The sequence below is a fragment of the Meles meles genome, chromosome 5, assembly GCF_922984935.1.
Source record: "Meles meles chromosome 5, mMelMel3.1 paternal haplotype, whole genome shotgun sequence".
NCBI lineage: Eukaryota > Metazoa > Chordata > Mammalia > Carnivora > Mustelidae > Meles > Meles meles.
Genome location: NC_060070.1, coordinates 120,235,440 through 120,249,130, shown reverse-complemented (window position 1 = coordinate 120,249,130; position 13,691 = coordinate 120,235,440). Strand labels below are relative to the sequence as shown.

At 47.5% G+C, this 13,691-nt stretch overlaps 1 protein-coding gene across 11 annotated transcripts in view; it reads left to right on the top strand.

The window, feature by feature from the left end:
* The window catches only part of ANKS1A (ankyrin repeat and sterile alpha motif domain containing 1A), a 176,778-nt gene that overhangs the window by 100,849 nt on the left and 62,238 nt on the right, over positions 1-13,691 (top strand). For all 11 annotated transcript variants that reach the window (XM_046005732.1, XM_046005725.1, XM_046005729.1 and 8 more), the window contains one exon: positions 4,773-5,362. In XM_046005732.1, the coding sequence (XP_045861688.1) occupies positions 4,773-5,362 (590 nt within the window). The remainder of the gene's footprint in view (positions 1-4,772; positions 5,363-13,691) is intronic.

Here is a 13,691-nt window from a genome sequence, read left to right as displayed (position 1 = left end):
CCCAGCTTTGCTTTGTTTTCCTTTTCTTTCTTTTCTTTTTTTTTTTTTTTTTTAAGAACCAGAGAGAGAGAAATCACAGGGCTGGGACTTTTCTTTTTTTAAGAACCAGAGAGAGAGAAAAATCACAGGGCTGGGACTATAACTTGGGCTTCCTGAATCTCCCAGTCCAGGTCTCAGTTTCTCTGATTGCCATGGCCCAGAGAATGGACTCTAGGTCTTCTTGTCTTATCAGATCACAGTTGCCAGCAAGTGTCTGCGTAACCTAGTCAGCATCTTCCTTCTGAGGAAAACATGGAGACTCTCCACAAGGAGCCATGTCCATAGGGGTTCTCCTGGACACACATGGTTTCTGGTGCTTACTGTGGTGACCGGAGAGTTGGAGGGTTCCAGACCTTACAGAACAAAGAGAGCAGAACAGTCTGGGTAACTGGAGTAACCTTCTCTGGGTTGGAGGGTTGATTTGACTTAGCAAGTTCTCACACAAACCACAGTTTTTAGCCCTAATCTAGACAGACAGAAACTGTGACTGAAAATGTGTAAATGTTAAAATGTTATTATTCAAAAGCCCTTGAGATCCCTGTGGATTGTCGTCATCAGCATTAAAATGCAGCACGGAAGACCCCTTGCTTTAGCAGCTCACAGGGAAGGAAAATGAACACCCAGAGTGAATAAAGATTGAAAGTTGAAGGGGCTGGGAATTAGCATGCTGGTGCGTGCTGCTCAGTCGAGCAGCTGGCCTTTATCTACAGGGAGAGTAAGGAAACAGCTGTCTCTGTGTCCTAGCCCCTTGTTTCTCTCCTACAAGGGCAAGTTGTGGGGAGTGCTGACGGCAGTGCGGGAGGAGGATTGGAAGCTGTATGGTTCTAAGGGGGCAGTGCAGTGATTCCCAGTCAGAGGGAAAGCCTCAGGCCTGATGGTTCTTTTCTGTGAGTGGGAGAGTCCATGAGTGCCCAGGCACAAGGTTCGTGGCTCTGCTTTTTAAGTGTGTTTCCACTAAACATGAAGCCTGTCAAGGCTTTACTTCTTCTTCAGCGGTCAGCTCAGAAGCTACCTCTTCTGAGACTCCTGGTTCCAAGTAATCACACTTTCCTTCCTGCTCACTGTGCATCTGATTTACACTTTTCTTAAAGCATCTATTAATTTTGGCCTTGAATTTTAGTCATTTCTGTGTATGCTAGTTTCTTCTGATAGCTGGTAAGCCCATTGAGAGGTCAGTGTCTTCAAATCTTGGATGCCCCTTGAAGGCAGACCTGCTTATTGGTGGGATGGATATTCATAGCCACAGTTCTGGGGCTCATCTCTCACTCCAGTCTTCTCACTGTATTACCTTCTGACCCTGCCTTCTGCTGTCAGGAGTTGTAAGGATAGCAAAGGCAATTGATATTCGTACGTGTCATGTACGCTGTCTTTGGTGATCTTTCCAACAAACCTGTGAGCAGCCCACCAACTAGCAGACTAGTTGGTGGGCTCATCTGTGAATGAAGCACTTTGTAGTGGATCCTGTGTGGAGAATAGTAATTGTTAACATCTCTTGAGAGCTGACATGTGCCAGGTGTGGTTCTAAGTGCTTGACACATATAATTTAATTCTCACAACAATCCTATGAAGTCAGCACTCTCAGGATCCCAGAATTATGGACAAGAGTTCTGGGCGCAGAGAAGTTAAGAATTTGCTCAAGAGCTGGCTTGTGACCAGTACATTATATTGTTACCACCTCGTCCCCAAGAGCCTTAATACTATTCTGACTTTACAAGGAACCACTGAGAAGTTCTTTTCCTGCTTGTTCATTTGCCAGGATATCTAACTTAGTCTTGGATATGGTTTTTTTATGGGGAAGAGAACACTAGCTTATTAAGATCCTGAGATCTTTGATCTTGACAAGCTTTTCAAGCACCAAGGTGTCTTTCCTAGGGAACTGCCTGGGTAAGTCGTGTAATCGTAAGAATTCCTTTCCATGATTTCTTTTACTCTATAAAGTATTGGTAGATTGTGTTTTCCCCCCATGGGATTATGGCCCTCAGAAGTTTTTCCTCTTCACATATTTCCTTCTTCCATAAGTTTCCATTCTTTCTTTCTGCCCACTTCCTTCCCCCGGCATCTGTCTGGTATTGAGCTCTTGGCATGTGTCTCTCTTTCTTCATTGATGGCTAGCATGAATGGGTGGCTGTTAGACAGGACCTTCATTGTCAGCTCCCACAGCAGCAGTCAGAACATTCTCTGTGGCCTGGGTTCCGAGGTCCACCCAGGCAGCGTGAGCTGGGCTAACTCCCAGTTCTGGATTCCAGTGTTTCTCTTTTGTTGTTAGATTCCCCTCCCTCCCCAAAATATTGTGAAATAAGGAGCCAGATGCTGACAAGAAGAAATAGAAGCCCGCATTCCTGTTACCAGTATTCAGATGCAGTCAGAGGAATGACACCTTGGGCCAGAATCTGTAGGAAACTGCCATGTGGGTATGGTCTGAGAGGTAGCAATTTTGACTCTCCCCATCTGGCTGTCTTAGGTAGTGCCATTGGTCTGAACCACCAGTAGACGGTCACGTGTCATCCTCTCCAGCCCCGCTTTGCAATGCTACAGGACAGCTCTGTTCGGGTTCCCAGTTGTCATACGTGGAATTCAGAGTCCTAAAGTCATGGCTTGCTGGGGCTGAGTTAGGCTGGATGGAACTCTTATGTATGCATTTCTTCTTCCTTAGAGCAGTGATTCCAATTGTTCAGTGCTTGTTCAGTGCTCTGGACCTGACCTTTGGGGTATAGAGTTTGTGAGTTAGGGGTATGAAAATCCCAAAGAAGTCAAGTGTAGAGGAAGGAGATGCCAGAGTTCATACTTCTGGCCTCCTGTGGATAAGTAATCAGAGCCATAAAGTGCAGCTGATTGGCTACCGCTTGCAGCCTCAGCAGGCTTGCCAAAAGCTGAGCAGACTGTGAAGACTAAACCATTCGTCTTGAGAAAGTGGGGTGAATGGAACCGTGTCCCTGCTTAGACCTCAGGCTGATGGGCTCAATATGAGAACTGGTTGTTGGGATCCTTCCTGCAAGGCTGTCTTGGAAGAGCCAGCATTATGGGACTTCGGCATGGTGCCTGGGGCAGTGAAGACTGTTTTCGTGCATTGGGTTTATCAAAGTATACCCCTCCTCACCCGAGGACCCTATTCAGTCATGGAATTGAGCTTCCAGTAGCCTTGAGCTGCAGGCACGATGGTGAGGGAGAGTGGATGTATGCAGGTGGTAGCAGGAGAAGCACCCAGGCAGAGATCTGCAGCAACCCACTAGAGGGAGAAGTTTGCCGTCACAGTGTGGTGGAGACTTGGATTCTCATCACCATTGTAACATAAAAGGGATTTTTAAAGACTTCGCAGTCCATCCTATTTATTTTAGATACTCAAGCCCATAGGGTGAGATAAGTGCCAAGGCCACACAGCTGAAGAGCAGCACAGCCAGGACTAGAGCCAGGTGTTCCAGGACTAGAGCCAGGTGTTCCGAAAAGCCTAGGTTAACGTCTTCTCCCCCACCACCTCAGACAAGGTAGATTTCTCATCTGTAAAAATAATTGAACTTGATCCTTTGGGTTCTAAGACTTGGGAGCTTTGGGCAGACTAGGGAACCATTTGTTATCTATACTGTTGATTCTGCTTATAGAGATAAATAACGACATTGAATATCAGCTTAGGAATGTGAGCTAGTCCCGGGTGCAGGGTGGTTAAACTATCCTGCCGATGTTTGTGAAAATCTCTAATAGGGTCTGAGGTCATGCAGGGAGAGCCCCTTGGGTGTCCCGGTGTGATACTGATGTTAGGTTCTGATTTAGTCAATTATTTATGCCACTCCAGGGCAGAGGTGTTTGATATCTTGGGTGAGTATACAGTAGTGGTTGGCCTCATGAGCTGGTAGTGTCAGATTTCTGGGCTGTTGAGGAGGTCTTGAGAGAACTGCAAATGTCTCCTGGCATTGACAGATTAGACCATTTTGTTTTCAGTGGATCAACTGAGGTTAAACTTAAACAAATAGGAGCAGCTGGGAGGCTTTGGGAGGAGTGAGATGTGCACATTCTCCCAAAAAAAAAAAAAAAAGAAAGAAAAGAAAAAAAAAGTCTGTGCTCCCTGAGGAAGGAAGGATGAGGCGTGGAACCCTGCACAACCCCCCTGTGAGGAAGGAAGCGGTTATTTCTCTGCTGTTTTGTTTTGCACGTTTAGTTAAAGAATTCCAGAAGTTGCAGGTTGTGGATCATGACCTCCATTTTTTCCCCCTCTGTTGCTGCTTGCCAGAGGAAGGGGGGGCGGGGTAGCTCTAAATAACACTTTGGCCTTTATGGAAATGTATCAGATGTTCCAGGAGTGAGTCTCGCCTGCTGGCTGGCTCGCTTTCTCTCTCTCTCCCTCTCTCTCTCTCTCTTTCTTTCTCTCACTTTTACTTGGTGTTTGCTCTCTGCCTCCTTACTCATAGCACTTCTCGCCTTATATAGCAAGGTCTGGTCGTTAACGTTAACAGAAACCTAACAACAGGGAAGGCTGCCAGATAGCATTAATCAGGCCAGTGTTTGGAATTTCATAAATGCTCTGACTTTGGGTACAAATTGAACATTAAGAACAATACGAAACTGTTTTCTTCCTTCCTCTCTCTTCTTCTCTCCCTTTGCCCTCTCTCCAGCCTGTCCAGCTTGCTTCTCTTTCCCTGTTGTTGAATTCCTCAGCCCTGCCGTCCGCTCGCTGCATTGGAACTTTGTTGATTTTTGCCACGTTTAATTTTTTATTTCTCTGTCTCTCCGTCCACTCCAAGACCACAGGCGGAGCAACAGCAGCCGGAGCCAGGACTCTGCGGAGGGGCAGGACGGGCAGGTCCCAGAGCAGTTCTCAGGTCTTCTCCACGGCTCCTCCCCGGTGTGTGAGGTGGGGCAGGACCCTTTCCAGCTACTCTCTGCCCCTGGCCAGAGCCATCCAGAAGGGTCCCCCTCACAGGGCGCCTGTCACGAGGCCAGCATGCAGCTGGAGGAGATGGGTGTGCACGCTCCTGGAGCCTCCCCGCCCAGTGTCCTGGACCAGAGTAAGAGAGCAGGTTACCCGGCTGGCCTGCCCACCACCAACAGCCAATTGCACCCCGAAACTTTGACTCGCACGGCATCTCAACACCCTGGTGGTGCTGAGGAAGAAAGAGACCGGAGTGGGGCTAGGAGCCGAGCCCCTCCTACCAGCAAACCCAAAGCTGAACTCAAACTCAGCCGCAGCTTGTCCAAGTCTGACTCTGATCTCCTGACCTGCTCACCCACGGAGGACGCTACAATGGGGAGCCGGAGTGAGTCCTTGTCCAACTGCAGCATCGGGAAGAAGAGGCTGGAGAAGTCGCCCTCCTTTGCCTCGGAGTGGGATGAGGTAAGGCCACGTGATGTCAGAGGGAGCTGGGCTGGCCACAGCCCACCGTGGCTCCCCTGTGCGCCGACTCCTGGGACCAGGACGTGTGGGCCAGGCTTGCCCTGGTTCCATCGCACTGTGACCAGAGTGTTTCTGACAGCCGTGACAAGGCAAGCCCCAAGTTGCCAGGCAGGGGATCTCATTGCCCAGATGGCAGAGGATAAGTACCTTCATGGTTAAACTGCAGGCTGGTGGCCCCAAGCAGAGCTGTTCTGAGGGAGAGGCAGTTCCTAGAAATGACATGCTGTTTGGAAATATTTGGATCCCCTTAGCCACCATCCAGGGAGTCATGCTTACCCTGGAGATTCTTACGAAGAGCCAGAAAACTTTGCGTCTTCAGGAGGAAGAGGGAAGACTCAGGGTCAGCTAGGAGGGGCTCGGGGGTGGGCTTTGGGAGAAGCTGCTGAAAGGGGATCAGAGGGGGTTTTTCTGTTCTCCGCTCCTCGGTGACTGTTCGTGCTGCATTCTCCTGGAAGACCAAACGCCTCTCCCAGCAGAAGCATTCCACCCGGCCCACATTCCCAGGCTGGTGAGGCAGAGGGCTAGGTGGTTGGAAAAACAGAGAGATTAAAGAGGAGAGAACATTGGGAGTCTGAGGTCCAGGTTAACTTGCATAACCACTGTTCTAGAATAGTTAGAAATATGTACCCGAATATTTTTCAGTGACCTGTGACATGTCTTGCTGGGCACAAGAATGTGTTTCTCAAAGATTGGTAAACACCCAGAGAATGTTAAAGTGCTACCCTTGCAGGCTTCTTGTGGAGAGAGAGCTGCCTTTGAAGGGAACTGGGTCTGTCTCCCAGGAACATTTTCAAGAGATGAATTTAGCTCACGAAGAGGAGGGGAACGGTGCAGCTGACGCACCCGTTTGAGTGATCTGTAGACTAAATGCCATACCCAAGTCTACTCAGGTTGCAGCTGCAAAGTTATAGAAACCAAAGTGAATCCCATTCGGTCATGGGAACAGGGTGGGGGCAATTCCTACAGCACTCTTATTTCCAGATAAGATGAGCTTAAGAACTCTTGTGTAGTCGGACCGAAGAATTCTGTGCAGTAGAAAGTTTTCACTGGATCAGAAACCAAGATGGAGTGGGTGAGCCCGGATTAGACGCTAGACCACTTAAATAAAAATCAGTTTGAGTGACAGAGCTCCTGGCCCATGGGAGACAACCCACTAGCGTCTGTGTGTTTGTAGGAACGTGTGCTTTGCCTTCACTTTTCAAAACACACAACATATGGGGCGCCTGGGTGGCTCAGTGGGTTAAGCCTCTGCCTTCTGCTCAAGTCATGATCTCAGGGTCCTAGGATCAAGCCTGCATCCAGCTATCTGCTCAGCAGGGAGCCTGCTTCCCCCTCTCTCTGCCTGCCTCTCTGCCTACTTATGATCTCTTTCTCTCTCTGTCAAATAAATAAATAAAATCTTAAAAAAAAAACACAACACAGAGTTTTACTCATTTACGGTCAAGGATAGGATAAGGCAGTTCACAAGTAAGAGAAGTGCTATGTGCTCTGAAATGGGAGGAGGGGCGGATGGAGGAAAAACATCAGTGGGGGTGGAGAGGGTGGAGATGGAGGGTGGGAGGGGACTTCAGGAAAGATCCCAGAGACTGGGAATGAAAGAACCAAATGTTTTGGGGAAACCGAATTTAAGCTAGGGGATGAAGAAAGGGCACTCGAGGAGAGAATAGTGTGAGGGAAGTTGTGGAACTGGAGAAGCTTAGGTCATTTGGTTTCTGTAGGTACAGTTTGTATAGGGGAGCATAAAGAGTAATGGTATGGGGAGGAGGGGGCGCCTGGCTGGCTTAGTCAGTGGAGTGTGTGACTCTTGATCTCAGGGTTTTAAGTTTGAGCCCCACGTTGGATGTAAAGATTGCTTGAAATATAAAATCTTCAAAAGAGATAAGGTAGAGAGGTTGGGATCACATAGTGGACTGAACATGAGGCTGAGAAGTGAGTTTGGTTTGATAGCAAGGCAATATCTCAGAATCCTTCAAATGGGCTGGCAGACAGCTTTACCAGTCTAATGAATTATCTCTTCTTTTTGGTTCCATCTCCCCAGTGTACCTTGCACCCAAGAGGTCGATAGTGCAGGGTGATTGGCCGCAGGATTTCCATGCTCTGTTAACACACCACAGCCAGCTGGTCCCGTGGCCTCTGCCATTTTCTCCTGGAGGAGAAACACAAAGTCACTGAAGCACGGCCCAGCGTCATTGAAGTGGGCTGTTCAGGCTAACGTACTAGTTGTCTCTTGGCCCCTTAGCTACAGGAGGTTCATATGCTCCTGTTTTGTTGCAGGTAGAGCTTGCGGGTGGCTACCATGAACCCCGGGGCTGCTTGAGGTCTGGGTGTCCTGGGCCAGTCTGTGATGTGACTGAACAACCGGAAACACTGTTGCACTTTAGATTCGAAAACCTAAGGGAACTGAGGCCTTATTGGAAGGAATTCAGAAGATCGAGATTTGCTCGTTTGGAGATGATTCACAGGACCCTTCATGCGTGATCCTTCATCATTGTTTTTGAGTCATATTATACATGGTTTTTGTGGTTACCTCTGTCGAAAGAGAAAGTTCAGAAGTGTTTCCCCCAGTGGTTGGCCCTAGACCCAGGCCTTTGGCAGACTTTGCTTGAATGGGTCATTAGTTAATGGCTGCTCCCCACCCCACCCCTGACAGGTGCCTGAAGGCTGCTGTGCCATATCTTGCGCTTGATTTCTTTCTTTGTCATCACTTGATCCCCAAGAGGTTGAGGAAAGCCGCTCTGAAGGAGCTTGGGTCCAGCTCAGCTCCTCACTGTGGGGCCCGGGCAGCTGTGATCCCGGTGCAGATGGACATGCGGGCCAGTCTGCCAGGCCGCTCCTAGAAGGCAGTGCAGGCTAACATGCAGGGCTCAGGCTCCAGAGTCAGCAGACCCAGCTCTGAGCCCCTGCTCCACCATCCACTCCTCCTTGTCGCAGGAGTCGCCTGGGGATGCCTCAGCATTGTTAGTGGTACTTGTGAAACAGGCAGTCAGGTCTGTGTTTCAGAGGCGTGGGGTTTTTTTGGTTTTGGTTTTGGTTTTTGTTTTTTTACCGGTTAGACATGTGTTTAAGTGCCTAGCCCAGTCCCTACTATGCATAAAGTATGGAATAAATGATAATTATTCCCATTATTATTGTGCCTGGAGCTTTGGAGAATGGGAACTGAGGCACAGAGTGTCTTCAGGACTTAAGAAAGGCAGAACTTTTGGGGGCTTATCTGGTGCTGGCGAGGTGACAGGGAAGCCGTGGCATTCAGGCCCCTCACCTGGTGAGGTCCTCCGTGACCCTGGCCCACCCCAGGGACAGAAGAGCCTGCCCAGCCGGGAAGGCCCCCCCCCCAACTTTGCTCTTTGAGAAATTCATGAAGCTTCCTGCTAACTCTGGGAGAGGAAAGAATTTGGAACAAAATCTGCGGCTCTCTCTACTGTTTATTTTTCAAATGTATTTTATATCATGGCCAACGGTGGCTAGTTGATGGGCTGTTTGTCAGGGCTGCTGTTCTGTAGCTGGGGGACGTGCACAGCTGGTAGACCAGGAGTTGCTTTTTCCAAATACAGACCACTCCTTACAGGTGCTTCGTGCCGCCCTTGGTGATTCCCCAGAACAAGAGGACTTTGGAAACTTGGCCTGATTAAGGGGAACCTCTGAGATGGCATCCATTATGACACTAGCATTCTCCCTAGTTTCCATTAGATTTTTAGTAGCAAAAAAAAAAAAAAAAAAAGAATTTACTTTGAAAAGTGCTCCGCCTAAGAGGAGATTGAAATCCAAGCTTCAGTAGATGCTTTCTCTGTTCACCAGTCAAAATCAAAGCACTCCTTGTTATCTCGGTGATGCCTAATAGAATCGGGGCATAACTGGACAGCTGTCCATTGGTACAACTTTAAAAATATACAGGTTAGGAACGGGAAAATCACCTACATCTCTCTACAGGTTAGCCTCTGTTAACATTTGACGTGTATCCAAATTTGGGGTCTGAGTGTATTTACCGATTTATAATTTCTGTCTTACCAGTTATGGCAACATCCATAAGACCTGGATTCAGACCTGAGTTGTGAAAGGCACAGTGTGGTGTTGTGTGGCCGTGTCAGAAGGCCGGTTTATTCGTTGGTGTTGAAGCTGTCTTCCAGGTCCCTGTCGGACTCCTTGCAGGGTATCTTCCGTCTGCCCTCAGGCATGTTCCCTCTCCTCTACCTGCCTGTGTGCCCCAGAAGGCTCATCTGTGTGGCCTGCATTGCGAGGCCAAAGGAGTCCTGGGTTGGCTGTGTCCCCTCCTGAAAGACCAGCTCTCCTGTGAGGGACCTTTCCCTAAAGCTGCTGTCTCTGGGTTCTGGTAACCAGTCCCTCGCCTGGATGCTTCCAGCCTGGGGCTCCTGGCTGTGAGTCCCTCTCCTTACTTGTCGATCTCTATGTACCCTGTCCATATATGTATAAATAATCCCCTTATTAAGCTCCTTCGGTTGCCCGGTGTGCATGTGCTGTCTTTTTCCCGAGGGGACCCTGAGCCATACGGACATTTTGTAGTACTATTTCTATCCAGCGCAGGCCAGCCTAGATGACTGTGTGCTGGAGCAATAAACATGGCTCGTGCATGTAAATTGTGAATTAATCCTCATTTGCAGATGAGCCAGAGGTGTGGATATCCAGGGTGCTAAGAAGCAGAAGAAATTGATCATCTAAGTTGAAGCCTCTCCCATGTAGGAAGCCTGTTCTCCTTTCTAGAGCTGGCGGTGTGTCAGTGTCTCCTCTGTGTGCCCCAGAACCACCATCTCCTAGATGCATTTCCATCCCATCTCTGCACTGTGGGGCGCACCCACAAGGGCACACAGCAGCAATTAACATCCGAAATAAATACCTCCTAAGAAGAACAAAAATAACCTTCTGGTCAGATTGTGGCTTGAATGTATGGCGTCCTTGGGGTCAGTTAGGTCTCTCCCGTAGCTGCCTTTGAATGAGATTGAAATTTATGAAAGACAAAAACCGCAGAAGGCCGCTTGTCTACTTAGCATAAACATTTGAGTAATTTAAAACTTGGCTGAAGGCTTAAGTGATAAATTTGTGTTTTGTAATCAGTTTTCATAAATATTAAACAAGTGGGAAATGGGTAAAGAGCAGGGATGTGTGCTTTGTGTGCATTTTGTATGAGCTGAGAATTTCTGCCCAGGGTTTTGGGGCACGGTTCCGGTTCCATCTGAAATGAATGGTAGCTGAGAGGGGACCCTTGGCTCTGGGATCCCTCAGTGAGCAGTGAAGTGGCAGCAGCACGGAGGGCACCCTTCCAGGCCCAAGCACCCTGTCCCAGGCACCCCACCCTTCCGGTGCGCTGTCCAGTTGGAGGCATGATGTCATCAAGAGAAGAGCTGATTGGTTCAACTCCACAGAGGCTTGGGTTGCTTTTAACCCTTGTGGGTTGGGTGTGCCAGAAGAATGGCCTCAGCTGTAAAATAAGGAGAGTGGAGCTTGAATTTGCACTGACAGTGGCTAAACTTTCCCCACCACAGTCTGCAGTTTGTCTTGTTCTTTATCATAGAAACAAGCATACTGTGTAGTCTTCCTGGCTGAGCATGGCCAGCCCACTCTAGACAAGAATGTGAGGGGCACCTGGGTGGCTTGGTGGGTTAAAGCCTCTGCCTTCAGCTCAGGTCATGATCCCAGGGTCCTGGGCTTGAGCCCCACATTGGACTCTCAGCTCAGCAGGGAGCCTGCTTCCTCCTCCTCCTCCTCTCTCTCTCTCTGCCTACTTGTGATCTGTCAAATAAATAAATAAAATCTTAAAAAGAAAAAAAAAGAATGTGATATACTCTTACCCCTGGGGACAAATCAGAGTGTGGACCGTCTGTTTTGTTGTTGCCCTTGTATACACAGGAGTCACAACTTTTGTCCTAGAACCTCGAAATTTCCCTTGGTTTTAAGTGGCCTGTTAAGATTGAGGGCTTTTTTTTTTAGTTCCAGTATTTTATTTTTATTATTATTAATTATTATATTATTAATTAATTATTAATAATTATAATTAAATAATTATTTATTATTTATTTGACATAGATCACAAGTAGATAGAGAGGCAGGCAGAGATAGAGAGAGGGAAGCAGGCTCCCTGCTGAGCAGAGAGCCCGATGTGGAACTCGATCCCAGGACCCTGAGATCATGACCTGAGCCGAAGGCAGCGGCTTTAACCCACTGAGCCACCCAGGCGCCCTTAATTCCAGTATTTTAAAAAGAATCTCCATTTATAGGCAGTCCAGAAGAAACAGTTTTGCCTTCCTGTCTGGTAAATCCAAGTGATTTTGGTTAGGCCTGATTTAAAAAGATGCATATGGACATTTCCATGGCCTTGATGCTAACAGAACCCCATACACAGCATTATGAATAAGCCAGTGTTAGTCCTGGCTCTGTAGTTAGTGAGGAGAGGCCTGGTGTTCTTGACCCCTGCCACACCCCACCAGACGGTCCTTGGTGATATCATGCCTCCCAGTGGACAGTGTGCCAGCAAGGGCGGGGTAGCTGGCACCTCGCCAGAAAGGGTGCCCTCCCTGCCGCTCCTTCTTTACTTTGCATGGGGTTCTGGGGGACCTGGCTATTACTGTCCCTGTCCACATCTCCCTGCTTCCCTCTCCTCTCTAGCTTTCTTCTGGCTGCTTTCCTACCTCTTTACTCCTCCTGTTTTTCTTTTCATTTCCTCTTTTCCCCTTTGCTCGTTCCTCCCTGTTCCTCTGCTCTTTCCTGGCTTTTTACTTCCTCCGTACTTTCATTTACTTTTTTCCTCCTTTTCCTTCCTGGTGGCATCAAGGAGAGGTTTTTCTGATTGCCTTTCCTCAGCCTTCTCTGCCTGAAGGGTTTTTCTTTTCTTTTGTCTTTTAAACCTCTCACCCGTGTTCACTTGTTAACATTCTCCTGAGCATTTTACTGCTTGTGGTCTTAGCTCCCTTCCTCACCCCCATGCCACCCACCCACTGTCTGCCCCCTCCCCCCCCACCCCCGTTCTTTCAGAAACGGCCTGGTTCCACTTAGCCCCATCAGCACAGCATCATCAAGGACCAGGTAGGGATTTTGTGGTATTTGTGAAATTGCCAGAAGATGAGAACTTCCCTTCTTGACTCATTTTTGTTTCCTTACATTTTGTTTTCAAACGCCAGACCAAAAACTTGGGTGCCAGTGGATCTCAGTGAATATATGAGGAGAATTTGATCTTTAATGACAGTGCATATAGATGCCAAGAATCGCAGGAACATTTTCTGGGACATTCTTTTTATGTACTTTGCTTCTGGTTTTGTATCTGTCTTCTTTTCTTCTAGTAATGGCGTCATTTAGATACAGACGGAGTAATTTTATGTAATTTAGGCAATAGTAGTTAGTCATATTATTCTAAGCAGTTGTGTTTGAGAATCAAGTAGAGGTATTTTCACAGAATTGACAATAATATAAAATCGAAGCATATTTTTATTAGAATTTTTCATTCATTCAACTAATTTGTTGAATACCTGCTAAGTTTGAGGTATTCTGTTATTCCAGTAACTGGGGATGAGCAGTGAATGAAACAGACAAAATCCTGTGCCTTGTGTAACTGAAGTTCTAGGAAGCTAGAGGGGAAAGAGAAGACAATAAGCAAAATCGTAGTGTGCTGGTTGGTGATAAGAGTGCTAATGAGAAAAAGCTGAGAGGAGGGATAGAGCCTGATGGGGGTGGGGGTTGGGGCTGCCAGGGTGGGGCCCTCCGGGGAAGGAGGAGGCGGAGTGGGGCATGACCTGAACTGAGCCAGCAAGCTGCTTTCTGTTAGTGATTAATTTCTTCTGTCAGACAAATTCGAAATTCCATTCTACTTACCTTGTCTTACAAATACGTCTTAGTACTTGACTTTTAGTACTTGACTTTTACTTTTAACTTACTCTTTTTAGCCACTATTTGCCACTGGCTTCTTTTCTCATCTTGGTCCCTCCCTTTTTTTCTAGTAATTTGTGTTGGGTGAGTTTTTATACATATATGTGTACATGCATGTGTCATATGTGCATATTTATGTACACACATACATTTATTTTTTTAAGCTATGGAAATAGAATGAAATCTGAATTAGCAAGAATTTCTCAGACTTGGGGGTGCCTGGCTGGCTCCTTGGGAAGAGCATACAACTCTTGATCTGGAGTTGTTGAGTTCAGGCCCCATTTGGGGTGTAGAGATTACTTAAATAAATAAAACTTTAAAAAAAATTTCTCAAACTTGTTCACTGTCCTTGTTGTCATCCTGGGCAAGGATCATTGAATGGGTTGTGGTAGAAAGATTG